Here is a 27,000-nt window from a genome sequence, read left to right on the forward strand (position 1 = left end):
TTGAACTGGCCCCTCCTGCCTCAGCTTCCCCCTACCTATAATTGTTGGTTCCCTCTTGCTCAGAGGTTCTCAACCTTCCTAATGCTGTGACCCTTTAATACAGTCCCTCATGTTGTGGTGACCCCAACCACGAAATTATTTTTGTTGCTACTTCACAACTATAATTTTGCTACTGTTGTGAATCATAATGTAAATAACTGTGTTTTCTGATGGTCTTAGCCGAGCCCCCCTCCAAGGGTCATAACCCACAGGTTGAGAATTGTTATGCTCAGATCGTGGAGTCCCCCAAAAACCAACAAGGAGACCGAGTCCCATATGTAAAAGCAAAGAGCCTTTATTCTTCCTCAAGTTAGAACTCAGACTGTGTGTCCAATGGCAAGATCAGAGAGCCCCGACCACAGTTGGGGTGGGGTTTTCATAAAGCAGAGGTTGGGTTGAGGGATTTCTAAGGTTCTGGACCCCTGATTGGCTGACATTTGTCTAGGGCTATCCTGGTGAAAAGGGGATGGGTGTGTGCTGTGTGCTGGGTTTTGGAGTGTTGGGTATTGTCTTTTGGGTGGTCTGTTCCTGGGTGGTGCCTGGGTAGTCCCAGTCTGTGGCCTTTTCTGGAGTCAGGTGTTACCTTAGGGTAAACTGAGACTCAGGTCTACTTTCTGGTTGGTCTCCATGTCTTGGCAGATGTGTACCAAGCTGCCCTGGGCCCCCAGCTCTAAACCAAAGGGGTTATCTTGCAATGTCTAGAGACAGAGTTGGTTGTCATGCTTGGGGGTGGGGGTGGGGTACTGTCTGGCATCCAGCAGTCAGAGGCTAGGACACTGCTAATAACAGCTCCATGACAAAGAGTGAGCCTCCACAGAACAACAGTGCCAAGATCAAGAATCCAAACTCAGGCTACCCTCAAACGTGCAGAGGATCTCGGATTCCTGTTCCTTCAGCTTCCATCTCCTGAGTGCTGGGTTTTCATGCATGCACCTTCAAACCTGGTCTGTGAACTGCTAGAGGTCAAACTAAGACTTCCTGCATACTAGGCAAGTGTCCCATTTTCCTCTCCTTCCGTTCCCTCCCTCCCTCCCTTTCTTTTGACACAGAATCTCCCTAAATAGCCCAGGCTGGCATTGTACTCAGGTGATTCTCCTGCTTCAGACTCTCCACAGGATTGGCTACAGCCTGATTTATGAAGGTATTTTCTCGGTTAAGGCTTCTTCCTCTCTAATGACTCTAGCTTGTGAGACGTTTGGCGCAAAACCAGCCATAGAAGACACTTGATGGACTGGTCAAAAGATGCAGGGGACCTGGGCCTGCAATCCCAGCCACTCAGGAGTCTGAGACAGGAGTCATAACTCAAGGGTCAGCCTGAACTATATAAATGCTGTCTCAAAAGAAGTGAGCCAGGCATGGTGACACATCTATAATCCCAAAACCCAGAGACAGAGGCAGGTGAATCTCTGTGAGTTCCAGGTCAGTCAGGGCTACATCATGAGGCCCTGTCCCCAAATCAAGAAGTAAGCAAGCAGCCGGGTGGTGGTGGCGCACGCCTTTAATCCCAGCACTCGGGAGGCAGAGGCAGGCGGATCTCTGTGAGCTCGAGACCAGCCTGGTCTACAAGAGCTAGTTCCGGGACAGGCTCCAAAACCACAGAGAAACCCTGTCTCGAAAAACCAAAAAAAAAAAAAAAAAAAAAGAAGTAAGCAAGGCATGGGGAAGCAAAGGCAGGCCCATCTCTGTGAATTACAGGTCAGCCAGAGTTACATGCTGAGTCCCTATCTCAAATAAAATAAAATAACCAACTAATTTAACTAAATTAAAGACAAATGGCTGGGCAGTGGTGGTACATGCCTTTAATCCTAACACTTGCTTGCTTGCTTGGCAGAGGCAGGTGGCTCTCTGACTTCAAGGCCAGCTTGGTCTACCTACAGAATGAGTTCCAGGACAGCAAGGGAGACACAGAGAAACCCTATCTTGAAGAAAAAAAAAGGCGATAAAAGGCCGAAGATGTAGCTGAATGGTAGATCACTTGCCTACCATGGATGAGGTCAGGGTTCAATCCTCAGTACTGAGAGAGGAGAAGAGAAGGGATGGGATGGTTAATTCAAGGGTGGTGATAACAGTTACTGATATTTGGTTGATGAACAGTTGTATGGAGGAGGGTCAGCTGTGTTCTTGTGACCTTCCAGAAGGCTTGGGTACTGGGGAGCATGTGTGAGACACAAACGGTCTTCAGAAAGGCAGGTTACTAGGCAAGCCAGAAGTTACTATCATAATAAAAGTCTTTGCTCCTGGGTGAGGTTTAACACCAGTCCCAAGTCTAGGCAAGCGAGGACTGGAGACTGCTGGTGCTGTGGGAAAGATGCGGCCTGCTTCCCTTGGTGGACACATAGGCTTTGTGTGATAGAACCTCACCCTCAAGGCTGGTGGGTTGGAATATTCTGGAAACAGTAGTAGGGATTTCATCCCAGGACTGCATTGGAGACAGATCTGTTTCCACATCCCAGCCCCTCCTCATTGGTTTGGTGAGTCACTCCACAAACAGCTACTGAATTGTACCAGGATGTTTGTTCTCAAGGGTGGGGGACAAACACAAGACGAGGCCAATGGAGATGGCACTGGAGGCATCACAGAAGGCCAGAGCACCAGCCTTCCCCATGCTCTGGAGGGCAGAAACAAGTAACCTTGAAGAGAGCTGAAGGACCTGCCACTGTGTGGCGCCTTCAGGAGGCAGAATTACAGTAAACCAGAAACAGAAAGTTCTGGACCCCAAGGACGGCATGCAGGAATTTACCACGGAAAGTTCTCATTAGGTGATTTGAAATGCTCTGGGGGGGGGGGGGGAATTCAATATAAAAGATTATAGCAACAGAGTGGAAAGTCCCAGGGGGTGCCAGTGTCTTGGGATACTCGAAAGCTGTGTGTGTATGTGTGTGTGCGTGTGTGTAGTGTGGTGTTCGTGCATGTGGTGGTTAGAGGTTGAGATTGATTTACGGTATTTCCAACTGTGTATCGTGAGGCAGCGTCTCTCACTGGAACCCAGAGTTTACTGATTTGCTACCTAGTCTAGCTAGCTTGCTCTGGGAAACCCGTCTCCACCTCCTGAGGACTGCAGGCAGCCCGCCACACCTGCCTGGCATTAAATGGGTGCTGGGGATTTGAACTCTGGTCCTGATAACCCACCAGTGAGCTTTGTGCCCTTGTCCCACTCCTAGTCTTTCTCCCAGTTCAGTGAGGGAACTCGCCACAATTTCTGTAAATTATATTTAAAGATCTTTGAGTCACTGGGAGCTGGTGGTAAACACCTTTAATCCCAGCACTTGAGATGAAGAGGCAGGTGGATCTCTGAGTTCTAGGACAATTGGGTCTATAGAAAGAGTTCCAGGACTGTGTAGCCAGGGCTACACAAAGAAATCCTGTCTAAAAAAAAAAAAAGTAGAAAAAGAAATAAATAGGGGCTGGAGAAATGACTCAGCAGTTAAGAGCACTGACTGCTCTTCCAGAGCACACAGGTTCAATTCCCAGCATCCACGTGGCAGCTCACAACTGGCTATAACTCCAGGATCCAACACCTTCACCCAGACATACATACAGGCAAAACACCAATAAAATAAAAATACATTAGCAGGGCGGTGGTGGCGCATGCCTTTAATCCCAGCACTCAGGAGGCAGAGGCAGGTGGATCTCTGGGAGTTTGAGACCAGCCTGGTCTACAAGAGCTAGTTCCAGGACAGGCTCCTAAACCACAGAGAAACCCTGTCTCGAAAATCAAAAAAAAAAAAATACATTTTAAAAAAAGAAAAAGAAACATGCACAAAACTTATCAACATTTAAAAAAGGAGGGAGAGAAAATTTTTAAAAATTTAAAAAAGAAATATTTTTGAGGGGGCTGGAGAGATGGCTCAGAGGTTAAGAGTACTGGCTGCTCTTCCAGAGGTCCTGAGTTCAATTCCCAGCAACCACATGGTGGCTCACAACCATCTGTACTGAGATCTGGCGCCCTGCTCTGGCGTGCGGGCATACATCGAGGCAGAATGTTGTATACATAATAAATAAATAAATAAATAAATAAAAGAAAAAAAAAAGAAATATTTTTGAATCAAGCATGGTGCTGTGTGTGTGTGTGTGTGTGTTGTGTGTGTTGTTTTTGTCTCATTATGTATCCCTGGTTGTTTTGGAACTGGATGTGTAGACCAGACTGACCTTGAACTCACAGAGATTTGCCTGCCTCTCCCTCTGCCAACTAAGCCCTGGGATTAAAGATGTGTACTAACATGCCTGGATGTTTCTTTTTTCTTTGCTTGTGGGTTTCTATTTGCTTGCTTTGTTTTGGTTTGGTTTTATTTTTGTTTTTTCAGACAGGGTCACAGGAAGTTCAAGCTAACCTCATATCTGTCTCAGGTACAGAAGAGTCATTCCAGTACCCCATTGCTGGGGAGGGGTACCCCAAGACCCGGCCCAGACTTCCAACTGATGCCACTGGATAGATGAGGAGTCAGGAGCAGGATGGGGAGAACAGGAAAGAAATCTCAGAGGGAGGCAAAATTCCACACTGGTCCTGTGGCATCTGAGGAGACTTTGACGCCTTGGGCCCTTCTAACAGGTAGCTGGACAGTGAGCTGGTGCTCAGCTGAGAGGACACCCTGGAGAGGGGCGACCGGCTCCACCTTGGTGGGTATTGAGAGCCACAAGCAGAAAAGACAGATGCCTGGGGAGAAAATAAGGCCAGGAGGACAGTGAGGAAGAAGAGGCAGAGAACCATGAGGCAGATGAGTCATGGAGGTGGAGGCAAGAAGCCGCCAGAAGAGATGCATGACCCATGCGTGTGTCATGTATCCCACATCAGAGGAGGAGGAGGGGAGACAGGGTCAAGGTCAAGGTGTTTACAAACTCCCACCAAGCTCAGGCTCTGCTGCAAACTCCACACACCTGCCCACTGCTGCTGGAGGGCTACAGTACAAAACCCCTTTTGACAGATGAGGATCTGCAGAGGGGGTTGAGGAAGGCTTGGACAAGGACAGCTGGGGTGCCAAGGGTTACATATTGTCCTCATTTCTTTCAAACTATCCTTTCTCTTTCTTGGCTGGTATAGACTGAATGCTGACTGACCTAAGAATCTAAACTGACCTGAGAGTCTGTTCGAATCCCCCAGGTCTGCTCAGGGATTAAAGGCACTCAACACCGGTTGATGGTGGTGCACGCCTTTAATCCCAGCACTCAGGAGGCAGAGGCAGGCGGATCTCTGCGAGTTCGAGGCCAGCCTGGTCTACAAGAGCAAGTTCCAGGACAGGATCCAAAGCCACAGAGAAACCCTGTCTCGATAAACTAACTAACTAACTAACTAAATAAATAAATAAATAAATAAATAAAATAATCTTGAGAGTTTTTTGCCTGCATATAAGTAAGCACACTGCACATTTGTATTGGTGCCACAGAAGCCAAAAGAGAACACTAGGTCCCCTGAAACTGGAGCTACAGACAGTCGTGGTAATTTATGGGTGCGAGGCATCAAACCCAGACCCTCTGAAGAGTAGCCAGTGCTCTTAACCCCCGAGTCATCTCTCTAGCCCCCCGACTTTGTTTGAGAAGACTCTAGTAATATAGTCTTGGCTAGCCTAGAACTCAGTACATAGATCAGGATAGCCTCGAACTTATGAGAGTTTTCCTACCTCTGCCTCCCAAATGTCGGGATCATCAGAATGCACCACCATGCCCAGCTCAAACCCAAGACTGTGTGCATATGCACACCAGTATGTGTGCTCACAAGTAAATTCATTCACATGTGTGTACAGGCCGAGGTTGACACCCAGCCAATGGATTCCTCAGTCACTCTCCACCTTAAGTTTTGAGACAGGGTCTCTTACAGAACCTGAACCTCACCAATGAGCTAGACTTCCTGGCCAGTGAGCTCCAGGGACCTCCCTGTTTCTGCCTCCCCAGTACTAGGATTATAGGTATGTGCTACTGTGCCTATTTTTTTAAGGTGGGTGCTGGGCATCTGAACTCAGGTCCCTATACCAACTAAAGAGTCCCCCCAGGCTCAGGACTTTTTTTTTTTTGTAACAGGGTTTCTCTGTATAGATTTGAAGCCTGTCCTGGAACGCACTCAACTCACAGAGATCCACCTGTCTCTGTCTCCCGAGTGCTGGGACTAAAGGCTCAGGACTCTAAAGAAAAGGGCTATTTCTTCTGCACTGAGTCTGAAGAAAAGAAACTGTGAAGGTTGGAGCTTCTTGTCACTAACTCAACAGCCTGACTAACTCTACGGGGACCCAGAAGCTGGAAAGCTCAGCAAGTTACAGAGTCAGATGGCGCTGTGGTAACGACTGGTACCTCAGGCAGCATGGAAGGCAGACAACACCTGGATCTTGACTGTCAAGAAGTCAGCAAATTCCTTCTCCGCCTTTGTAGTTTGGGTTGACTTTTCTGTTGTTCATTAAAAACAAAATGTTATCAGTCGCTTACAAGTCTAATTGAACTTAGTCTAATCAAAGAAGCTCATAGCTCAGTGGCTTAAAGTAAGTGAGCTCAGGAGGCTGGGCCAGGGTGCAGGTTGGGCTTGGGCTTGCCCATGCAGTCGTGTGTTTTGTTTTGTTTTTGGCTTTTTGTGGGGTGAGTTGTTTTGTTTCACTGATGGGGAGGATTGACACCATTTACTTTGTACACCAGGCTAGCGCCATGCTCATAAGACACCTACCTGCTTTGGCCTCTCAAGTACTGAGATTAAAGGTGTGTGGCATTTTATAATAAAAAGGAATTAACTTCTTGCTATAAATGAATCTTTTGGAATTTATCAGAGTAACTGAGGCTATAGATGCTGGTGAGCCGGCCAGACCTAGACAGGTCCTTTTACCAACTCATGCTTTGATTAAACGTTTGTAGGTGCAGGGGAAGGGCTCCCCAAGAGCTCTAGAGGTTACAGGCTTTCAGAATCTCAGGTTTCTGAGGCCCTGAAGTCAGACCTGGCTGGTGGTGGCACACGCCTTTAATCCCAGCACTCGGGAGGTAGAGGCAGGCGGATCTCTGTGAGTTCTGAAGCCAGCCTGGTCTACAAGAGCTAGTTCCAGGACAGGCTCCAAAGCTATAGAGAAACCCTGTCCCGAAAAACCAAAAAGATTTTATTTTTTTATACAGGTATGGTAGTGGATGTCTTTAATTCCAGTACTTGGGAGGGAGAGGCAGATAGATCTCTGTGAGTTCAAGACCAACCTGTTTTACAAAGGAAGTTCCAGAATAGCCAGGACTACAAAGTAAGATCCTGTCTCAAAAACAGTCCTTATTTTTATTTATGTATATGGGGGTGTGTTTATACATATCCACAGGCCAGAAGAGGATATTAGGTCCCCTGGAGCTGGAGTTACCAGTGTCTGTGAGTTGCCTGATGTGGGGAGTAGGAACCAAACTCTGGTCCATTATCAAGACCAGCAAGAATTCTTAATTGCTGAGCCATCTCTCCAGCCCCAGAATTTATTATTTTTAAGCTTAATTATGGCTATGTGTCTGTGTCGGGGTTTGTGTACACCCATGAATGCCTTAGGAAGTCAGTAGCCTTGGATCCCACAAAGCTAGTCACAACCACTGGGTGTGGGTGCTGGAACCAAACCTGGGTCCCCTGGGAGAACAACACTCACTCTGCCACTGAGCCACCTCTCAGTCCCTTGGCAAGTGGCATTTCACTGGTGAATCTGACAGCTGTTATCAAGGTGGCTGTCAGCTCTCCTCTCTGGATGAAGGATTACAGGTATCATTAATCCGCTTCCTGCACTAAAGCATTGTCTGCCTCGTGTTTAGAGGCGGGACCTGGGGTCCCGGAGCCTGCCAGTACCCACACCCACCCAGACAGCCATCGAGGAGGACACAGCACAGTGTACTTGCTGGGATGTGACTCCTGCACCCCAGCCCTCGTCTCGCTGTCTCCAGTGTCCCCTGGCCTGGACCCATGCCTGGCTTGGCTTGGCAGCTTTTGCTATGTCACGGTACCTATCTTCTCCTTTGTCTCTGCCTGACTTCCTCCTCATCCTGCCAATATGCACAGGAAGTGCAGCCTCGCGGTGACATCAGCCTCTGACCACAGGCGAACTTGAACTTGCCAGCGCGGCCCTGAAGTGTGAGGCAGATGTGAGGTGTCAGTTTCGCTTACCACATCTGCCAAACGGGTACAGTGGAGCAGTTTTTCACTCTAGAATGTGACTGAAAATGTTTAACTATTTAATAAGTAATACCTGAAAATATATGTATTATTTGTAAATATTGATGGTAATGAGGATACACCCCAACACAAACTAGAATTGTTAACACTTTAATGGCAAGTGGGTTGCTGTCGCCCTCTTCTGGCCAGGCTGGTGCATCTTCAGCTTCACATCTTGGGGTCTACAGAATTCACTTTCCAGCCTATCCCAAGCACTTACTCAGCTCCTTTTGGACTTTGGGGGTATGGCCAGAGACCTGGGCAGTTCGCGTCCCAGGTCAGGCCACTAACACTGCTGTCACTCTGGCTTCTGGACCTTCAGTGTGATGTGGAGGTTACACAGCTGTCCCACAGAAGACCCAGGCAACACTTAAGAGTCTGATCTGCTATCTCGGAGACTGTCCTTAGAACCCCACTAGGGACAAGAGGCTCTGTACTCCAAGGCCTCAGGGACTGCTGTAGCATGACAGAGATGGTCATTCCCAAACAAAAGGTCCAGAACTTAGGCAGCCATGTGATCATGGCTGAGGCATTTAGAGAATCCTTGGCAGACACGGGTGTGAGGGGTATCCAAATGCTATCTGATACTCCAAGCAGAACTGTGGGAGTTACCACCAATGCTCTTACCTGGATCCCTTAGAGGGTCCTCCTGACCCCAGAAGAAAAGCCACCAGTTTTAGAATACAGGCTTCCTTTCTACCTCCCACTGAACAGAGGCCTAGTAGCTCTAATTCCATCCACAGGCAGGAAACACACGCCCAAGTTGGGGGTGACCACACCCCTAAGTGAAGGGACAGGGTACATTTTCCTTCTCCCTACACATCCAGTCCTTGTGAGGGACTCATGCCATGCAGGGTCCTGACTTGGCAAGCAAGAACAGAGCTGTCTGCTCACACCCACCTCTGCCCTGGAGCACCCACAACTCGGCCACATACACACATAGCCTCCAGACTTGGCAGCTGTTTTTTATTATTAATATTATCTTCTCCTTTGAGCATCCCTTTAAGGGTGAAATGAAATCCAACCATTTACAGAGAAAATGATTTCAGAATGTACATATTGATTTTCCTTTACAAAAAAAATAATGCTATTATTATTATTATTGGTGTCCTTAAATTACACATTTCCCAGGGCCCTACCTTCTGCTTGGATGAGTCCTGTCTTTCCACCCTGAATCTCACCTTTGCCCCCAAAACATCATCATGCCTGCCCCCCATAACCGCTGAGCCTCTTGGGTGAACAAGGTCAGCTTGGAATAAACAGGCCTCCTTGGGTCTGGAGGTCCCAGGCCAGTGGTTCCTGGAGAATGCACCCACATTCAATTCAGTTTCCCTCCATATTGAGGGTATGGTCCTGGGTCCCCTGGCCCTCAAATTCCCAGTGTATGCTGTGGTTAGATGTGAAACTTTTTAGTCCTCATCTCTCACAGGTGGTCTCTCAGCTCATGACAAGGCCTCTTCCTGCCTGGCTGAAACTGCTACATTATTTTCCCCTACTGGTCTGAGAGACATGGCCAGCCCAGGCAGGAACTGTGCTTTCCCAGTGTCTCTAAACTGGTCACCTGTGGGCAGGAACCCTGAAATGCCTGAAATGGGGTATCTATGAAGCAGCTAAGGTTACTAGGAGTATGGGGGGTGAGGATTTCGTTTGAGGGGGAGGCATCACACAGGAACACCTACAGGCATCTCAGAAGAGTGCCTTGGCACAGATGAACCCCTAAGTCTCTGGGATGCCCTGACTTCTGGGACTACCTCTCAGTCCCAAGAGGAACCAGAGAAGGAAGTTCTTTGAAGGGAAAGTTTCATGGAGGTGTCCCTCAGTGGGAGGAGTGGCCATAGAACCCCGCGGCCAGCTTCGTGCCTGCTCACTAGAGCTCCCCACACTATGCCCACTGCCAAGTAAACTGCTCCAGACAGAGTTACATCAAAGGAAACCTCAGGATGCCTCCAATAAGATCACCCAGGAGGTTCTGGGGTATCAGTGGGAGGATGTGGTCTGCCAAGAGAGGCTGGGGGAGTGCTGGGTTCTCAGCTGCATAGCCCTCTAGCTAGCAAGATTCCATTCCTCAGTCTGAAAATAAAAACAGACAGACAGACAGACAGACCCTGTACTCCTGTTAGCCTTGTTTTCAAGGTCCCCTAAGAACTTCCTGCCTCAGGCATCTTGAGGAGCCACTGGAGACAAAACTATGGGCTCCAGGTCCTAGGCAAGAGGACAGCCAAGCCTATGCTCCTACACCCACGTGTGAACATCATCTTAGTACAGGGACACATGGATACAGACATGTACAATACACACAAGCATGCACCCATGCCCATAAATATACACACACACACAAACACTGGCCATTCCACAGACAGCCCTGCATACTGGCATCAAGGGGACTATTAGGAGCCTCAGGGAGAGGCACCCACTCTTCCCATACACCTGCGAGTCCCTACTGGACCTCAACTGTGGGGCAGGCAGGGAGAGAGCAGGGTCCCATGATGCGCAATCACTTGCACCCTTCCCACAAAGGTGCTGCTGGTAGTACAGAACTCTCAAACGGAGGCAGGGACACAGCAGTCCCGCTCAAAAACTACATTTCCCAGTTTTCCTTGCAACTACCTGTAGCCATGCAGCTAAGTCCTGACCAGTAAGATGCTATCAGAAGCAACAGACATATTTGACTCCTGCCCTTCATAGGGAAAAGTTTACCCTTCCTTGCCTTATCATGTGAGCGGATGCAGCCATTCTATCCAGACCTGAAAGTTGTTTATGAAGCTAAACTTGCTGTCTTACAGGCTCTGGATCATCTCCCCCTAGACTACTTAATTAGAAACAAGGTGGTCTTACTTGACTGTTGTTTGCCAAGGGGCTTCTACATCATTTTAGAATCTTCTCCAACAAATACACCCTGTGCCCCCACCACAAGGAAAATTAAGAGGAACAGGTTGACATACCACTGACCTTAAAGTCCTTTCTTGGGCCCCAGAAAACCTTGTGGCCCCTTCCTGGCCCCTGGCCAGCTCTTAGTGGGGCAGTGGAGGGGGGGCACAGGAATAACCTGGGATGGTGGTAGAATGGGACTGGATGCCAGCAGAAAGTGATGGGGGGAGGGGGGAGGTATAGAGGCCTTACGTCAGTCTCCTTTCCCGTCCCACCTACTATACTGGCTATCCATACAGTCTCCAGCTCCGGTCCCACCCTGAGAACTGTGCTCCTAGGGCCCTTTGCAAGCAGCTCAGCTGGCATCCCACGAGACAGTAATAGGAAAAGTGAAAAGGCCATCAGAGCGAGATTTGGAAACAAGAGGAAGCTTCCTCAGGCCCCCAGTATGTCTGCTTACAGAGGGAGGGACACTGACAGCCACTGGCTCCACCCTCCCAGCCAGCGGGAACCTCATTCCTTGGGTCCAGCACTTCTGAGCAAGATGCAAAGTGCTCAGTCTCGTGGGTGCCGTTTTCCATCGCTTCCCTAGCTTCTTGGTCAAGATCAAGAGCAGATATACTCTCTAGTGCCTCTCCCTACTAAGTATCTTTTCTTGTTCCTGGACCCAAATGCATTTATTTACAGTTTCCTGGGAACTCCTGGCATGGTCTCTCCCACCCCCTTTTCCTCTGCAGGTCAATAATGCAGAATGTCAGAGGTGGAATTCTCTCGATGAGACTGAAATTCCACAACCCTCCCAGCCCCAGAAAATCACCTCATGCTCTCCAGGGACACCGCTTGCCCACAGCACTCTTGGGGACAAAATGCTGCATAGATGTCTGGGCTTGCTCTTCTCTACTGGAAATGATTAATTTTTCTTTTCTGTTTTGGGCTAAAAGGCCTGACCCTTAATTCCAGAGGGCTTGATCAGAGAGAACCACCTATAAGGGCTCCTAGCTCTCTCAGGAGCCCCCAAGAGGCCAGAGAGATAACACTGGGGTAGCCATCACCCCAGCCTGCCCAGCCCTAACCCTCTACTGCATCTAACTTGCCCCTGACAGCAGGTAACCTTCCCTCGGAGCCCAGGTTCCGGCGCCCACCCTCCACAGTGCTCTTTGGCTCCCGGTAGGGGTTGTCCAACAGGTAGCGGAATTGGTCATAGTTCTTGAGCAGGTATTTGGGAGCATACATGTGTTCACTGGGGTCTGCAGGAGGGTACTCCTGCTGCGTGCCGTCGAACCAGCCCCCAGTGCGAATCAAGCTGCGGATGTAGTTGAGGTCCCTCTTGTCCTCATAGTCACCCCAGCGTGGAAAGTCGCCATTCTGCGCGGACACAAGCTTGAAGTAGATGCCCTCGGGTGTGAAGCACCAGGAGCAATGCCAGCCCGCAAAGTGCAGGGGGCTGCCGAGAGACCACTGCACTAGGATGTGACCTGTGCGGTTCTCATACTGTCGGAAGTTGGGCATGGTGTAGTACTGGCGACGGCGCAGACGGATGCCATCCAGTCCATACACGGCCTGCAACATGTCCACGGTGCAACCCGACACCACTTCCAGCGTGCCCGGTTGCTTCCAGAAGAAGCCGTACAGGGACTTGCGCATGTGGAAGGCAAAGGGCTCCGTCCAGCCGTCATAGAGCTTGAGGAACAGCACACCATCACGTGCGGGGATCTCGTCTGCGTCATCGATGATAAAGACGTCATCCGGCCGCAAGTTGCGTAGGCGGGAGACGCCATCCTGGGTGAGGAAAGTGCGCAGGTAGTCATCTGCAATCCAGCCATCCTGCCGGCCACCGGGTGGGAAGTGGTCCAGGAAGACGTAGAGCACTTTGTGGCGGATGTACTCGAAGGTGCCATTGGTCAGCATCTCTCGGAACTTGAGCGGCCGCGGCTCCCCGTAGGCGGTGAAGTTGGACTCGCACACCACGAAGGCATCCACCACATCGCCCAACTCATGGAAACGCACGTCCAGCAGGTCAAACTCATGGTTAATGTTGATGGCGTTGATAACCCGCCTTGGCACCTCCCTGGGTACCAGGCGCTCCTTGGTGGGCAGGTTGGAATACTGCACCACGGTGGGCACCCCGCAGCTGGGTCCGTGCCAGCCTGGGAGGCACACACACTCGACCCACTTGCGCCTAGTGCCCCGGCTACCCAGGCGTTCTCGTGTACTCAACACGTGCCGCATGGGCCTCCGACCAGGGCCCCTAGCTGAGGAGCCCTCCGCCACCTCGGGCTTCTCCTCTGTGCGCCCTGAAGGTTTCTCCAGCATCTTGGTACCTGGTTTGAAGCACACACCACCGGCTTTGGTGCGCACAAAATACTCAGTGGTGTCCTCCGACAACACGAAGTCCATCCGGTGCAATTCCTCGGTGGCCTTGCTGGGGGACAGTGGCTGGAGCAATGGGGAGTGGGAGTAGAGAGGGGTTCGCAACAGGTCCGGGCCACCCGGTTCTGGACTGGCCTGGGGAGTGACAGGGGCATTGTTCCAGAAGAAGCTGGAAACCAGGTTAGGGCTGAGGGAGGCCAGTTCTCTGGGGAAGGTGACATAGGATAAGGTCTTAAAGAAGTGTAGGAAGGAGATGAGGCACAGGCCGGCCATACAGAACATGAGAAAGAGCTTGTAGCGTCTCATCTTCATCCTGCAGGAAGGGAAAGAGCGAGATGTCAGTGCAGCTGTCTGGGCTTCTGTCCTAGGAAGGGGATGTGAGGGGAGACCTAGCTGCGCCACCTGTGAGAATCTCCTGGACTTGTACTGTCACCCCACCGTCTAGCCTCAAAAGTCCACTGTCCTGGGTGTGGTGACATGCCTTTAATCCCAACACTTGAGAGATGGAGGCCAGCCTGGTCTACATATCTACGTAGTGAGTTTCAGGACAGCCAGGGCTATGTAGAGAAACCCTATCTCTGTCTTTCTCTGTCTCTTTCACACACACACATGCACACACAAACCTGCTCCCTGCTTCCACACCCCTGAGTCCCCATCACATCTCTCTGTAAACTGCTCCTCCACCTGAAGCTACATGCTGCTCACCAGGGTTAGACTTGGCTCCTAGAGCAAAATGCAACCAGGGGAAAATGCTGTCCTAGAGGGTGGCAGGCTCCAAGGGGTAGAGGGTAAGGTGTGGATCAGCTGCAAGCTGCTCAGAGGTTTGTTGGTACCCTGTCCTAGGCTTCTGTTCCTTTTGTATTTTTTCTTCCCTTTATTTTTATTTGGTGTGTGTGTGTATGTGTGTGTGTGTGTAAGAACCAACAAAACCCTGTCAGTACATTTTCACAGAAAAATGAGAGACTAGGAGTTCTTGGGACTTGTCTTGGGATTTGAGGACCACCTCATGAAGGTGAGAAATCAGGTTGAACCTTAAAAGGATAGAAAGATGTGTTTGCTGCGCTGCTGGCACCTTTCCCCCATCCTAGGATGGGCTTGTGGTTTGTATTTCTTCTAACAAGGAAAGATTCCCCTCGGACCTTCTACCTCTAATAGCTATGTATCCTAGGAAGTCAGTTAAACTGGTTACTGGAGACCATGTGACCATGGGCTGGAGAGATGGCTCAGTGGTTAAGAGCACTGGTTGCTCTTCCAGAGGACCCAGGTTCAATTCCCAGTATCCACTGGCAACTCACGTAACTTCAGTCCCAGGGGGATCCGGCACACTCATACAGACATACATGCAGGCATCAATGCACATAAAACTAAGGGGGGAAAAAGTCAAAGCAATTATGGAACTGGCCACCACTTTGGTTAATGTAACCACATGGTAAACTGAGGGCACTAAGTTCCTAGTCCTGCTGTGGCTTCTGCTGACCACCGTTCTATTTTTATTTTTTATTTTAGACTAAGGAGGCAACCCCAGGCCTCTAAGATGGTTTGGTTTTTTCCCCTTAATGTTCTTTGTTTTAGCTTTGAGTATTTTAGTCATAGCAACAGAGGTTAACAAAAAGGACCCAACTTAATCACCTGCTAAGTTCTCATAAATGTTCTTCTTGTTGTTCTGTTTCGTTTCCTGTTTCCTACTCTAGATTTCAGGGACTTAACCCCAATTTACACATTATAAATTAAGAGAAGGTTCTCCTAATTTAGATAGTACTGTTTAAAAAAGAGATTCTCAACCTTTGGGTGACCCTTTCACAGGGGTCACCTAAGACCATTGGGAAACACAGATTATTTACATTATAATTCATAACAGCATCAAGATTATAGCTATGAAGGAGAAGCAAAAATAATTTTAAGGTTGGGGTCACCATAACATGAAGAACTGTATCAAAAGATCCCAGAATTATGAAGGCTGAGAGCCACTGGTTTAAGAAAATAGGTGGTTTTTAAACATAAAGCAAAGAAAACCAGCCTACAAACCACAATCCCAGAGAATTTAGACAACAATGAGGACACTAAGAGAGACTTACATAGATGTAATCTACATGGGAAGTAGAAAAAGACAAGATCTCCTGAGTAAATTGGGAGCATGGAGACATTGGGGGAAGGTTGAAGAGGGGAGGAGAGAGGCAGGGAGGGGAGCAGAGAAAATGTAGAGCTCAATAAAAATCAATAAAAAAAAAGAAAAAGAAAATCGTGAGTGCTTATCGTGCTTGCTTCCTGTCTGGATTAAAAAAATAAATACAAACCGGTGGTGCTGATGCGTGCATTTAATCCCAGCATTTGGGGGGCAGAGGCAGGCAGATCTCTGTGAGTTCAAGGCCAGCGTGGTCTACAAAGCAAGTCCCAGGACAGTCAGGACTGTTACACAGAGAAACCCTGCCTCAAAACAAGCAAATAATAACAAAGATTATATAGACTTACAGCTTTAAAAAAAAAGGCCATGAAATCACAGGGATCGGCAAAGCAACTGATCCTTTTCACAGTTTAGGCTACTGTTCGAGGTCTCCTGAGTTCCTACTCCACTCTACAGGAGTGGAGGTTACTAAAGTTTACATCACAAAAAACAAAAAACAAAAACTGGGAGAACAGCCCCACCCCAACTCCCTCCTTCCCGTTAGCTAGCCTCTCAGACTGCTTGTCCTAACCTTGATCTGTTAGGACATCAGGAGGTAACCAGAGTGCCTTCCACCTTAGCCGCGCGGTCCTGTGGAGAAGGCCAATTGGGGTAGGCCTTATGGAGGAGGTCTGTAGAATGACTAATAGAAACCCAGAGACAGATATTGTGGTTTTAGCTGAAGAGCGGAAAAGCAAAGTAACCAAGCCACTAGAGAATTCTTACCTCTACCAAGGCTCAGACAAACAAAGGGGCAATCCTGTCCTCAATGTGACTGCAGACAGCAATGCTCCCCACCAAACCTCAGGCTGCAGACTGAGACCAAGCTTCTGCCTCTTCCCATTTTATATTCCTCTCTAGTGCTGAGATTAAAGGTGTGCACCGCCATCGCCTGGTCTCTACGGCTGACTAGTATGGTTAGCTTTGCACTCTGATTTTCAGTCAAGCTTTATTTATTAAAACATAAATAATATACCGTTATAGAGGCCTTATGGATGAGGTCTAATGGAGCAGGACCTATGGAGGAGGCCCTATAGAGGTCCTATGGAGGAGGCCCTATAGAGGTCCTATGGAGGAGGCCCTATGGGGGAGGCCCTATAGAGGTCCTATGGAAGAGGTCCTATGGGAGAGACCTATGGAGACCCTATGGGGGAGGTCCTATAGAAGTCCTATGGAGGTCCTATGGAGGAGACCTATGGAGACCCTATGGGGGAGGTCCTATAGAGGTCCTATGGAGGAGACCTATGGAGGAGACCTCTGGAGGAGGCCCTATGGAGGAGACCTATGGAGGCCCTATGGAGGAGACCTCTGGAGGAGGTCCTATGGAGGCCCTATGGGGGAGGTTCTATGGAGGCCCTATGGGGGAGGTTCTATGGAGGCCCTATGGGGGAGGTTCTATGGAGGAGGCTTGGAGAGTTCTCTACTGCTATCTGTTGTACTTACTTTCCCTGCCTTTTAATTCTTTAACTGGCAGAGAAAACAAACACAAACAAAACTCCTAGACTACAATTGCCACAAATCTCCAAGGAACATATTTAATTTGGTTTTGAAATAGGGTCTCCCTCTGTAGCACAAACTGCCTTGAATTTGAGGCAATCCTCTTGCCTCAGCCTCTTCTAGTGCTGAGATTCTGTACAGAGGCAAGCCACCAGATCCCAGCAATCTGATCATGTTTAAAATGAAGTCATGGGGCTGGAGAGATGGCTCAGTGGTTAAGAGCATTGCCTGCTCTTCCAAAGGTCCTGAGTTCAATTCCCGGCAACCACATGGTGGCTCACAACCATCTGTAAAGAGGTCTGGTGCCCTCTTCCGGCCTGCAGGCATACACACAGACAGAATATTATATACATAATAAATAAATAAAATAAATATTTAAAATGAAGTCATGCTGGGTGCGGCAGTGCATTCCTTTAAACCTAGGTATGGTTGCTCATGCCTTTAATTCCAGCATTCAGGAGGCAAAGGCAGGTAGATCTCTGTAAATCTGAGGCCAGCCTAGTCTACATTGCGAGTTTCAGGACAGACAGTGAGACCCTGTCTCAAGCAAGCAAGCAAGCAAGCAGCCAGGCCTGCACTCAGAAAGCAGAAGTGGACAGAGGTCTTTGACTCCAAGGCTAGCCTGTTTTACATAGTAGCTCCAGGCCAGTCAGTTTAGAGACTGTCTCAAAATAAAACAAAACAAAGAACAAGACGCACATCAGCATGGTGGCACATACCTGTTATCCCAGCACTTGGGAGGCAGAGGCATTGGGATCTCAGTGAGTTCAAGGCCAGCCTGGACTACCAAGCAGGCTCCAAGACAGTCAGGACTATTATACAGAAAAACCCAGTTTCGAAAAACCAAAAAAAAAAAAAAAAACAAAACAAAAAACCAACCCACAAAACCAAAAATAAACAGACTGGTTTGTAGGCATGAACAATTAGAGTCAATTTCTTGGTTCCAGGTTTGGTACTACTCACAAATCTTACCATGGCATACACCAAGTCCAAACCAGTTGTTTTCTTCTGTCAATCATGAATTTAAGAGAGTTTCACGTTGATAGAAATAGATCTCCCATTTCCTTTTAAATTCCATGAAACACGCCTAGCCTTTTCGTTTCCTTTGTTTTGCCAAATGAACCACTGTACTCACAAATGATGTGGAACCTAACCACTTGCTATTCATTGGCACCATTTAATGTCTCAATTAGCTTCTGGACAAGGCTAGAGATGTTTGTCTATCTCCCCCACAACTTAAATAAACCTTCAACTTCGGAATATCTGTATTTTACCAGATAAGTTTCAAACACAGGACAGAAAGCCCCTTGCATGCCTCCCCCACTTGCTCTACTATTTGGTTTTTCAAGGCAGGGTTTCTCTGTGTAACCACCCTGGCTGTCCTGGGACTAGCTCTTGTAGACCAGGCTGGCCTCGAACTCAGAGATCTGCCTGCCTCTGCCTCCTGAACGCTGAGATTAAAGGTGTGCGCCACCACCGCCCAGCCACTCTCTGCTATTACCCTACAGTTTGTGATGACAGATTTGACGCAGAGGAAACAGACACCAGCATGGCACTATTAACTGAACTCCACATTTTATTTGGATTTTTTGTTGTTAGTTTGTTGTTTTTGGTGCAACCCGGGGCCTCCACATGTTAAGCATGCATGCTTTCCACAGCCTTAGCAGAGAATATATTTCTTCCAGAGCGTCAGACTGTGGACAAGCTTGTGCAGGGGGGTGGGGCTGGGACAAAAAACTGGCCTTTGGGCCTTTCTTTAAAAATGTTCCTGTCAGGGCAGAGGACTTGAGCATAAAAGGCCTGTGATCAAATTCCAGTAACTCAGGAAAAGCAAAACATTCCTTTCTGCTGCTCATTCTCATGGTTTGGGTGCTTTTCCCAGGTCACCTACCCCCCCCCCCCCTACAGTCCTCACACAGCCCGAAGGCAGCAGGGTGGAAGAGAAAGACGCTCTTGGTCTTTAGCAAGCTTCCTCGGCATTCTCAACCTGTCTTTGTACCTGGGATCTACACATGGAGTTTCCGGTGCACAGTGGGTGTGCAGTGAGCTTTCAGATGTTCTAATGTTCCAGACTGGAAACCTCCAGCAGGATCTTCTCTTAGCTCTGTGGTCATAGGGGACTTAGCATGCTCAATCTGGAGTCCAAGAGCCATTTCTTCCAACCAGGGGCCTGTTCAGGGTTCCCTGGCTGGAGGGAGTGTGGGAACTGGCCTCAGAGGCATCTCTCTAGGAGGGTCCCTGAGCAGGCAAGCAAGGAATAGTCCGGCTGCTAGTCCTGAGAGGCAGGGCAAGGTCTGAACTAGAGACACAAGGTATGCTTCTGTCTCCAGTTCAAATGCCTGCACCCTCAGGTGTCTAAGTGGTGTCTGCACAGCTGACTGTAGGCAGGAAAGACAGTCAGGTGGGGGCCTGACCTCAGCTAAACACCAGCTATGTCTGAGCAGAGATGGGGTCATCCCCACTGATGTGAGGGAAAGGGTCGACATCCCAAAGCGGGGGAAGCCCATTTCTGCATAGTGCATTCCAGCCCCAGGTTGGAGAAACAAGACCGGAAGTTACACAAGGCTAGCAGGTCGAGCAGAAGGAAGCAAGCCAAATGAACGCAGGAAGACAAGAATGCCTCTGAGGCAGACTGCCCTGATCCCTCCAGAAGACAGTTCTTCTCTAACGGGCTCCAACCTGGGGTGTTACAGCTCTGAGGGACAAGGGTTCCCTACTGGAATTGTTACTGCTCCCTGGCAGTCCGGAGCCTGGGAACACCACAAAGTCACACCACACAACAAACCTCACCAAAGAGAGACACAAGAGGGTGGCTGCCTCCACTCGGTGAAGAAGAAGCAGAGAACTGAGCAGGAGAGAGATTTTAGTTAGGTAGGGTTTCTTGGTGTGTGTGTGGGCTTTCCGGGTAGCCTGGGATTGGAGAGAATTGGTGGCCTGATCATGGGGATTGGTGGGGTTTTGTAGCCTAATCTTGAGCTCTTTTTCCTGTAGTGAAGGGGCCTGGCCACACCCCTGCCTCGGGGGAAATGGCTGTTACAGCTATTACAGAAGTCTGGGAGGTGCGGCCTCCTTACTCACACCTCAAGCTCCCTGTCAGAGAGGGCAGTGGTCAGACCAAGAGAGCCTGGGCCCCCTCAGATGTCCATGACCAGACCTAGGAGGTCGGATAGAGGGCAGTCAGGGCCTGCTGTCCCCATGCTGGGAGGGACATGAGGACAGTCAGTGGCCCAATAATCCCATTGATGGCACTGGTGGGTGTGGCCAGAATGGTTGGCGAGGGTTCAGACACATCAAACTAAATGGAGAGAAACTCCCCACGATTCCACTGAAATCAGGAACAAGACAAGGTTGTCCACTCTCTCAATATCTATTCAATATAGTTCTTGAGGTCCTAGATAGAGCAATAAGACACCAAAAGGAGATCAAGGAGATACAAATCGGAAAAGAAGTCAAACTCTCACTGTTTGCTGATGATATGATAGTTTACATAGGCGATCCCAAAAATTCTACTAAGGAACTTCTACAACTCATAAACACTTTCAGTAATGTAGCAGGATACAAGATTAACTCAGTAGCCCTCCTGTACACAGATGATAAAAGGGCTGGGGAGGAAATCAGAGAAACAACATCCTCCACAATAGCCACAAATAGCATAAAATATCTCAGAGTAACTCTAACCAAACAAGTAGAAGGCTTGTATGAGAAGAATGTTAATCTTTGAAGAAGGAAATTGAAGAAGACACCAGAAAGTGGAAAGATCTCCCATGCTCTTGGGTAGGCAGAATTAACATAGTAAAAATAGCAATTTTACCAAAAGCAATCTACAGATTCAATGCAATGCCCAGCAAAATTCTTTAGACCTCGAAAGAACAGTACTCAACTTTATATGGAAAAGCAAAAAACCTAGGATAGCTAAAACAAATCTTTCTCCCCATCCCCTCTTTTTTTTCTTTGCTTTTTTTAAAAAAATTTATGTATGAGTGCACTGCACTACACCTGCAGGCCAAAAGAGGGCGCCATATCTCATTTCAGATGGTTGTGAGCCATCATGTGGGTGCTGGGAATCGAACTCTTATCCTCTGGAAGAGCAGCCAGTGCTCTTAACCGTCAAGCCATCTCTCCAGCTCCCCTTTCTTTGCTTTTTTTTAAGAAAGGGTTTTTCTGTGTATCCCTGGCTGGCCTTGAACTCAGGAATCCACCCACCTCTGCTCTGCCTTCTGGGTGCTGGGATTAAAGGTGTGCACCACTATCTCCCAGCTCCAGTCTCTTTTCTATTTAAGAATTCACTTGAGGAGTAGGGGACATATACCCTGACCACGCCATCCACCCTGGCAACCTCCCACAAAGGGAGAACTGTGGCCAGTTTAGGTTGGTAGCGGTAGATAAAGGGAGTCCCATAGCGGAACAGGGGTGAGTAGCAGGGAGACTAGGGACTGGCAGTAGGTTGAAAGTAGGCACCAAGGAGGGTTGATTTGGGTGGCCTGTCACTGGGGAGGGAAAAAGGGAGACCAAAGAGGCTGGAGAGGGAGAGAAGGGACTATGAGCTGAGGCCAATAAGGGGAAGGCTTGCTAGTGTGATAAAAAATCCTGGAGGAATCATCTGGTTTGGGCTGCATAGCTTTCTATGTTCTTTTCTTTGGCTGGCTTATGCCATGTGGGTCACTTGTAATCAAGATGGAAGTGAAATCACATGACAAAATCTATCTTCTCCAAACCTAGAAAAGATGGCTGTGAGCCACATGGCTGCCTCCACCCTGATGAGGGGACAGACAGCAGCTAAGAAGGCAGTAAATCACATTTCCTTTAAGATCACCTGTGTAACGAGGTGGTGGTGGCACACGCCTTTAATCCCAGAGCTGGGAGGCAGAGACAGGCAGATCTCTGTGAGTTCCAGCCCAGCCTGGCCTACAGAGTGAGTTCCAGGAGAGCTAGAACTGTGTAGAGAGACCCTATCTTGAAAACAAAACTGGCCGGGCGGTGGTGGCGCACGCCTTTAATCCCAGCACTCGGGAGGCAGAGGCAGGCGGGTCTCTGTGAGTTCGAGACCAGCCTGGTCTACAGAGTTAGTTCCAGGACAGGCTCCAAAGCCACAGAGAAACCTTGTCTCGAAAAAAAAAAAAAGAAAGAAAAACAAAACCATACAAAAAAGATTTTTAATATTAACCCTGATGTTACAACTCCTAAGTTAACTCTTTCGATACCGATTTTACAGATTTTTTAAAAATTATATTCAATAGCCTACAAATCTTGAGGTATAGAAAGTTACACAATAACCTTACAAATCTTGAAATAAGATATAACTTAGGAAAAGTTTTAGAGAGTTAAACCCAAACCAGAAGAGTATGAGATGAGCAGCCATGGTCCCCACTGGGAACACTCGGTCCCTTTATTTTGTTTTGCTCTCTTTTCTCCGTCACATAGTGAGGTGTCTTGTCTGAGAAGGGATAGATGTTTTCGAGGAAACCTTTAAACAGCATGCTTCGGTACAGAGGAGGGGGAGCCACACCCCCAACTCCAAAGACAACTTTTAATGAAGTGGGACAACAAGAAACAGTCCAATGTTACTCATACCTAAAAGACATCTGAGTCCCTGTAGAACTGAATTCAGTAAGCTGAGAACAAAGAAGGCTTAGAGATAGGAAGTTTCTGAGCCCTTGCTATAGACAGAGGACGCTGCAGGAGGGAGCTGGGAGATGCACCAGCCGTTGGGGAGTGTGTGCTGGGTGTGCACACTACACAGCTGGCCTACTCCCCCTTCTACTAGGACTGGCTTCCAGCTCCCACCTTGCAAAAAAACTTACAGATCCATCAACAGTGACTTAAAAGACCAGAACTTTACATAGTGAGTGTGTGTGTGTGTGTGTGTGTGTGTGTGTGTGTGTGTGTGTGCTGGGGTGGGGGTAGAAAGCAGACAAAAACAAACAGGGCTTATAGGGTAGAAAAGGGAAAGTTTGAACATAGGGAATGGGGTATCTTACAATTTCCCCAATTGCTTGCAGTATTTGTAAAGGTCCTGGATAATACTGGGGTCTAGGGTGCTGTTAGGCAGCCATTTGGACTGGTTATCTAAAGGATATTGAGGCCAAATTTTATTGCAAAAGTTAATAAATTTGAGGCCCTTTGGGTTAGGTGCCAGGTGGAGAGCCTGGAGGTTTTCTAAAAGGCATCCCAAGGAGGAGGAATGAGAGGACATGGAAAAGACACCATTCCCCTAGATGAGAGGAGGGAAGGAAAAATGCACTACAGCCTGTAGCCACGGTGTCCCCAGGACTAAGGGAGGACCAGCGGGAGACACAAATGGTTCAGCATCTAATCACCGCACTCAGGAGGAGTCGGGGCTTAGGCTGGTTAAGCCTGAGAAGAGACTCAGCAGGTACCAGGGCTTTTGTGGAAGCCAGGTGAGGGGGCCAGAAGGCGAGGACGAAAACGGAGCTCTGGGAGGGGGGTCTCATCCTCCGGAAAGGCTGGGTAAGCAGAGTCACAAAATCCACAAAGACTTAGAGGAGCTGTGGGATTATGGGCAGCTCCAAAGGGCAGGAGGGAAAAGAGGGCAGGAAGGGGCACAGTGGGTCTAGTTGAGCCTAAGGAAACTGCAGGATTGCAACTCCAAGAGTGGGGATATGGGGTCAGGGGAAGAAGGCCAGCTGTAGCCTTAAAGACGTGGCTGAGGGGCTGGAGAGATGGCTCAGAGGTTAAGAGGTCTTCCAGAGGTCCTAAATTCAATTCACAGCAACCACATAGTGGCTCACAACCATCTATGAGATCTGGTGCCCTCTTCTGGAGGGCAGGCACACATGCAGGCAGAACATTGTATACATAATAAAAAAATAATAGTTTTTGAAAAAAGACAGTGGCTGGGGATACCTCTACCTTCAAGAGTACCAGAGGGGTGCCAGGTGCTCAATGGTCACTTCCTTAGACTGAGGGAAGTGTTTACACCGACCCAAGGGGAAACTTAACTAATTGCCGTTGGTGGATGGAGCGCTGAGCCATCAGTGAGCTGGAAGGTGAGTCTGTTGGAGGTGAACCTGAGATGAGGGATAGAGTCCCAATGTGGCTCTGACCCCAAGGGGGATACAGGCACCAAGAGAGCCTATCCGTGTCCCGGAATCATTGTGTTACAGCTCCAGGGGGAAAGGTATCACGCCAGTAAGAAGCCGAGGAATACCACAAAGTCACACTGTACAACAAACCTTCCAGAGGAGATTTATTAGGAAAGACACAAGAGGGTGACCGCCTCTGTCGGGCAAGGCAGCAGCAAAGGACTAAGCAGGAGACTTCATATAGGGTTTCTTGGGGGCCAGGATGGGGCTTTTCAGGGTGGCCTGGCCACTCTTGCCCCTTGTGGGGCTAGAAATGGTGAAACCAGACCCCAGCAGCCAGTCTGAGCTGACCTGGGAGCCCCGGAGCAGCTGGGTCAGTCTGACCTCATGAGTCCATTTGATAAAGGTCAAGCTTGCTCTCTCTGCACAGCGACCTCACCAGGCCAGTACACGTTAATAAACTCCTAAGCGGGTTTGTTGCGTGTTTCGTGCTTCCTTCTCACTTGTGCCAGGTCGTACCAGGTAATTTCAGGTACTCTACCCACTAAGCCACACCCTTAGGGACTCTTCTCTGGACGCCAGCTGGAGCCCATTGGTTTTTTCCTGCCAAAAGCCAGGCTGAATCCCTTTCTTTCTCTTTCTTCTTTTTCTTCTCTTTCTTTCTTTATTTCCCCAAAATAAATCATTTTAAAACTTGGGTGGTGGTAGCGTTTTGTTTGTTGTTTTTGAGACAGAGTTTCTCTGGGTAGCCCTGACTGTCCTGGAACTCACTCTGCAGACCAGGCTGGCGTTGAACTCAGAGATCTGCCTGCCTCTTCTGGGATCAAAGGTGCGTGCCATCGCTGCACCATGACCAGACAATTTTGATGTTTTATACAGAGCGGTCAGGTACTTGAGTCTCATCTCAGTGTGGGATGGCCCATACCTGTCATCCCAGCACTGGGGAGGCTAAGGCAGGAGGATCTGAAGTTTGAGCCCATCCTGAGCTACAGAGTGAGTTTAAAAGCCTGAGATGGAAAGAGGGGACTCTTTAGGAAAGGGGAGGGAAACGCTGCAGAAGGTGGGAGAAGGGTAAAGGGAAACGGCAGGAGAACAAGTTCTGTTAGGGGAAAAGGAAAGCCCCTCAGGGAAGGGGGAGGGAGGTAAGATATCAATACAGATGGGTGAAAAAGCCAAAAAAATTTAAAAAAAAAAGTCAAGTTTGCTGCTGGGAATTATGGGACTAAGCCTTGAGCCCCTTCCATTCACCAAGTTGAACCCAAGTGGGTGACAGTCCACCCAGGACACATTCGAGACCATTCGAGACCATCTTTCCTTGAACTTCTACATTCACGGCTTCATGAGTTTTATGGCCCAACTTTTTTTCTTTTTTAAACCTTTACTTAGGTGACTGCCTCAAATACACTTTTTGGACTAAAGCAGAATATATGTGAAATGGCATAAACAATCATTTGTCCTCCAGGCCTCAGTTAAGTCTCTCAGCCTTCAAGGGGTCACCATGACCACAGCTTTTACAGATGGGGAAACAGAGTGGGAAGGTCGACAAGAGTTCCCCCGGGCACCACGACAGTGACTGAGCCACGGCTCGGACACGACTGCAGATTCCCAGGTCAACACGTCTCTCTCAACAGTACAGGCGGACCAGGTACAGTCAGCACTCAGGAATACACCGGGCCCTGTTCAGTGTTTCTGCCTCTGTTACCAGCCTTCACTGAGGCTTGACGCCTCACGCCAGCTACTCTCCTGAGCATGCTACGTGTACAACCTCATACAATCTCCTCAACACAAAGCAGGTATCCATGTCTCCCCTGCTGTAGAGATGAGGAAACTGTAGCCAGAGGGACAAACTAACCTGTATGCTGTCAAATACAACTGGTCAACAGCCTACTCAATTCTGAAGGGCCAACAATGACATTGCAGCCAGTAGGAAAGCCGTCCTGAACCCTTGCCATATGCCAAGTTGAACCCAAGTAGGATGACACAGTCCACCCAGAGAACACACCGTGGACAGTCAGCTAAGGTCACCTTAGCCTGACACCTGGCCAAGCACTGAGGACCCTCAGAGACAAACCCTGCCCAAGGGGAGCTTGCTGTCAGTGTGGGGTGAGTCACACAATACTGCAGGGTAAAGCCTTCTGACCTGGGAAGTAGCAGAGCCAAAGTAAAGGACAGATGGGTACAGACAGATTCATGGGGTGGCCAGACAGTGTTTAATAACTGAAACACTGGATTAAGGAATACGTGAAGAACTGGCCATGTGTTACCTCTGGAGGACACTACCTTGCTTCCCAGGATGCACCCAGCTTGAACCCCTTTGGAAATCCAGGATCCCCAGAACTGCCTGAGAACCAATTTCTACTGCTGAAGGACTGGACCTCCAGAGAGCTGAGCCCCGAGGCCCAGGCAGGTAGCTCTCCGAGAACAAAGCCCATTGGGCCCTTCTTTTCCAAGCCTGATCCCACGCCTCAGAGGCTACTCTGAAGTCCTTCTCAAGCCAGGAAAATTCACCAACGATTCTCCAGGGGCTTCCAGGAACATTTTCAAGGTGTTCACTGTCACTCACACAGGTGCAACGGCCCCTCCAAACCCCAGCTCTGCCGTTTGAGAAAATGCACAGCCTTGAGCATGCTCACCTGCTTCTCTGTAGCTTCTCTGTCTCACTGAACAGAAATCCACACAAAAAGGGCCGAGTGTGGCGCAAGGGCTGCATCCATCAGCCTAGCTCTTCTTAACCTGTGATTTGTCCACAGCCCTTCCTTTCGGGGGATGGCAGAACAAGGACTCCAGGCCTGGAAGGTGCTGGCCTGTCTCAAAGTAACAAGAAACAGAGTTGGGGGCTCTGCCCTGGCGGCTAGACAAAGTCTGAGCCTGCAAAGACAGGTGCGTGA

At 48.9% G+C, this 27,000-nt stretch overlaps 1 protein-coding gene across 6 annotated transcripts in view; it reads right to left on the reverse strand.

Moving 5' to 3' along the window:
- Positions 1–9,118: 9,118 nt before the first annotated feature.
- Positions 9,119–27,000, reverse strand: part of Mgat3 (beta-1,4-mannosyl-glycoprotein 4-beta-N-acetylglucosaminyltransferase) — a 48,052-nt gene continuing 30,170 nt past the window's right edge. For 4 of the 6 annotated variants that reach the window (XM_075959852.1, XM_075959848.1, XM_075959849.1 and 1 more), the window contains exon 2: positions 9,119–13,724. In XM_075959852.1, the coding sequence (XP_075815967.1) occupies positions 12,110–13,723 (1,614 nt within the window). In that variant the 5' untranslated portion in view covers position 13,724 and the 3' untranslated portion in view covers positions 9,119–12,109. Of the gene's footprint in view, positions 13,725–16,104; positions 16,189–17,788; positions 17,812–27,000 lie in introns of those variants that run through there. The other 2 variants (XM_075959847.1, XM_075959850.1) reach the window with 2 other exon arrangements.

This window comes from Microtus pennsylvanicus, chromosome 2, assembly GCF_037038515.1.
Source record: "Microtus pennsylvanicus isolate mMicPen1 chromosome 2, mMicPen1.hap1, whole genome shotgun sequence".
In the NCBI taxonomy this organism is placed as follows: domain Eukaryota; kingdom Metazoa; phylum Chordata; class Mammalia; order Rodentia; family Cricetidae; genus Microtus; species Microtus pennsylvanicus.